Raw genomic sequence first — 3,799 nt, forward strand, 5'->3', positions numbered from 1 at the left:
CTTACCTTAATTTGGGTTCCCAAACTTTTCTTTGACTAAACTGTCATGAATACCAACACGATTTAATGCAATCATATTTGGATTTAGTCGGGTCAAATGATAAGAAATCTCCTAAAAGGATTAGAAAACAATACGGTCGTTAAAATTGTTTTATTTCAAAATCTAACAAAAAAGAATGATGAAATAAAAAACAAGAAAATACGATTCTACTAGTTAATAGTAATTGTAGCTTGTTTATACTTTTTCTCAAGGTATAAGATAATGTATCAAATATACTTAAAAAAAAAATTTCAACCTTTTCACCTCCGTAACTTAGAAATAGAAAAATGTTACAAATTAAATATAGGGTGTAATATACTTGGAAATGTAAATGACACAACATAATTTCCGGTTAAATTCCAAATCCTAATTTAAAAGGAAAACAATATACTGAATTATCTGGTTTTTGATTGATGAGATTAACCATTTCGAATTGGTTAAATATTATGAACCAGTTTAGAGTAATAGTTTAAGGAGTTTTACCCTTAAATAATATTATAAAATTGATTTATATTTATTTCTTATTACCTAAATAATATTTTATATTTTAAAGATTAGAAGTATTTACTTTTCCTTCGATTATTGTTAGAGTGGTATTGAACTCGTAGTTGTCTGACACAAAACTGCACTTTGATTCGAAACCTATTGTGATTCCGACGACCGCGACGTCTCCTGAGACATTCTGAGAAACGACTGAATGACTGACGTTGAACATATCAAGTGGACCGATTTGATGTTGTATGTGTAACGACTTTGATTTCACGAACACGTGGCAATCGAATCCGTTATAGATGTATATCCGTCCTTGGCCAGATGGTATCTCAGTTGTATTGCCCTTCAAAAAAACCAATCTGGAGAATGTAAACCAAAAAAATGTTATAGGTACGGCTGAACAGAACCCTTACAACTATTTTAAATTGCAGAAGGGCCGCGAACACAAATGCTATGACCGCCAGGACACCGCAAAAGGTGAGTATTTGTAAAGGTTTACGGATGCCTATCGCCGCAAACATCGGATACAAAACTTTGTCAAAGAGGACGAGCACGATTATTCCAAATAATGGTACTAACATCTGGATTTGATCTGGTTTGATTGTCCAGTTTAAGAAGTCCAGGCGACCATTCATCAGCGTGGCTTGTAATGTCCACCTTGAACCCTATAAAAAACGGATGTCACTTTAAAGTTTTTAATTGACTCGTCGTTTTATTCATCCTTAGTTAGGTGGACACTAGATAGGGTTTTTTTGGCGGGGGGGGTTTGTTAAAGTAGAGTGGCTCACACTCGGCCGATTATTGTTACGAGTACATGGTCCATCCCAGACAGCAATTTTTTTTTTAAATATTATTATAACATTATAATCACGAATAATATAATTATAAAGTCATTATAATAATATTATAATATTATGATTACAAAATGCTGTCTGGGATAGATCTAGCTATAAACAATTAAATTTGGTGGGGGGGGGGGCAAAGTTATTGCCATTTCTGGTCGTCCCAGGCTCCGGAAACTCCAATCAATGTCCACCTATTCCTCTTACATTCATATAGTTATCTATATAATATATGTTCTACCGGTTGTTCGTACAGTGACCAAAAAATAGGATACGCTGTGAATACGCAAATCACATCTAGGATAGATCTTGTGTCTGATATCTCTGATTCTGTGAACTTTCCCTTTGCGTTATCTAACCAGTGGGTTTTGCATGGAGCAGCCGAAGTAATCTTCGTTCTCAGTGCGTACTTGAAATCCCAGATATAAAAATATACAACAAGAAAACGATGAGACTTCCGAAAGTATTTTTGGTCGTTTGAAGTAACACGTAATTAAACGAAACTTACAAAAATACAACCGAATGTCCTGGTTAAGATGTTATTTTCTGGTTTTTTCTTCACATACATGTTTTTTCCAGATAGGAGAATTACTGTAGCATGTAAAACGGTATACTGCAGTTATATTGTAGGTACATATTATTATATAGTAGAAAAATGTATGTATTTAATATAGAAATTGTGTGATTGAGAATAATGTGTGATAACTATTATAAATATCAACTTGGTTTCAACAATGTATTTACCTAAGGCAGTCAACATCATAAAGGTCAGAACACCGAAAGCCAGCGGAAAGCACGTGTCTCTCCCAAAACAATGTATGCTGTGTCTCAACTCGGGCATCAAACACGTCGAGATCAACGATCCAGTGTATATGGCCAACGTGAACATGGTAGCGAAGTGTTGTATATGTTTTTCTTGTTGAGGCAATTGAAATTGATCTCCACCGAATGCAAAAATGCACGGTTTTACTCCTCCCGTACCAACGAATATCAAAAATAACCCGAGGAAAGCAAGGATTCTAAAAAAGAAAAATGTGAAGGAAATATGTTGTAAAAGATAGATTATATAATAAATAAAATGTAACTATATGGTTGGCAAAATTTATAAATAATTTTGAATAAATACATTTAGATTTTATCATAATTTAATTATAATGTACTAAATGTAAGATTGTAATTAGGTTTATATTAATATTTAAATCCGATTGGACTCGTTTTAACTAAGTTCGGCTTCTTTATGTGATATTATTAAATTTCGAATTATGAATAAGCATATTTTAGATTTTTACAAATATTCAACTGGCAGTTGCTTAAAAAAAAAATAATTATTGAAGAATATATGAAGAATTGTATTAATGAAAAGTGCTAAAGGATAATTTCTTATGGTGAGGTGATTGTAAATAAGTACATAACACTTTACTATAGTAGTATAATAGATTGACTGAGTATAAATTGTTGATAAAGTCAAAGTTACGTGAATTGATGTACCTCATTCATGATATTCAGTATTTCAGTTGCATGGACTGGACACGTAGTCAAAGTTTAATTAAAAGCATCGATGGAAATATGGTGTAAATTGTATTTGAACCTTTTTACCTTTTTAACTAACCAATCATGACAAATACGTTCTACGTAAAAAAAATAAATATATTGCGTTTCGGAAATTAATCATATAAAATACTGCAAAATAATCTTTGATTTACTTTTGAACGTCGAGGCTGAACATATCTGCAATTGATGCGCTGGTGAGCACTACGCATCCCAAAACGTAGACAAATGACAAACAAGTTAATGCTCTAAAAAATAAATGTCACGAAAACCATCATTTTGAAACATTAGTTTTTTATAGAGATTAAATTTGAAACCAAATGTGCACAGCATACTTGAATTTTCCCCAATAAGAGTCTCCCAAGATCGCACATGGCACTGCCATGAAACACGCAAGAAATATGAAACTGTGATATATTATCGTTGACTCGTCACCATTGAACTGCAATATTCTTGTCAAGTATAAAATCAAAACGGCTAAACAGATTATTAATCTATTATGAAATTGGCAAAATTGTATATCTTTAACTATTTTTAAACCACTTTATCGACGACTCACTTTTGAATCCAAAGTAGGTAAATCGTTCACAAAATTCATTTACAACGACAAACCATGTGGACTTGGGGTATTTCTAAAAACAAAATATCTTTTTTTGTAAACGTAGATTCAATATTCTGTGGAGGAGTAGTTATAAATTGCGTAAAATATGATTTCATACATAATTATTATCATGCAGGGCCTAAAATAAATGAAACTTCGTACTACACTATTTTATAATTTCACATAATTTAATATGAGTTATCACTCTCTAAAAATAAAATATAAGTTAAATTTTTTTTTTTTTTATTTGAAAATTTAACATAACACCTGTCACCTG

General features: G+C 31.8%; 2 protein-coding genes across 5 annotated transcripts in view; both read right to left on the reverse strand.

Moving 5' to 3' along the window:
• Window positions 1–3,799, reverse strand: part of LOC100163510 (peptide transporter family 1) — a 35,043-nt gene that overhangs the window by 10,673 nt on the left and 20,571 nt on the right. The gene's annotated exons all lie outside the window — the stretch shown is intronic.
• Window positions 1–3,799, reverse strand: part of LOC100162378 (peptide transporter family 1) — an 18,437-nt gene that overhangs the window by 8,519 nt on the left and 6,119 nt on the right. For 2 of the 4 annotated variants that reach the window (XM_016803711.2, XM_029489528.1), the window contains exons 2-10: window positions 3,481–3,553; window positions 3,257–3,398; window positions 3,077–3,169; window positions 2,118–2,392; window positions 1,882–1,964; window positions 1,615–1,782; window positions 945–1,196; window positions 608–874; window positions 6–111 (exon numbers count right to left, since the gene is read on the reverse strand). In XM_016803711.2, coding sequence (XP_016659200.1) covers window positions 7–111; window positions 608–874; window positions 945–1,196; window positions 1,615–1,782; window positions 1,882–1,964; window positions 2,118–2,392; window positions 3,077–3,169; window positions 3,257–3,398; window positions 3,481–3,553 — 1,458 coding nt within the window. In that variant the 3' untranslated portion in view covers window position 6. Of the gene's footprint in view, window positions 1–5; window positions 112–607; window positions 875–944; window positions 1,197–1,614; window positions 1,783–1,881; window positions 1,965–2,117; window positions 2,393–3,076; window positions 3,170–3,256; window positions 3,416–3,480; window positions 3,554–3,799 lie in introns of those variants that run through there. The other 2 variants (XM_029489531.1, XM_029489529.1) reach the window with 2 other exon arrangements.

Source organism: Acyrthosiphon pisum, chromosome A2 (assembly GCF_005508785.2).
Source record: "Acyrthosiphon pisum isolate AL4f chromosome A2, pea_aphid_22Mar2018_4r6ur, whole genome shotgun sequence".
NCBI lineage: Eukaryota > Metazoa > Arthropoda > Insecta > Hemiptera > Aphididae > Acyrthosiphon > Acyrthosiphon pisum.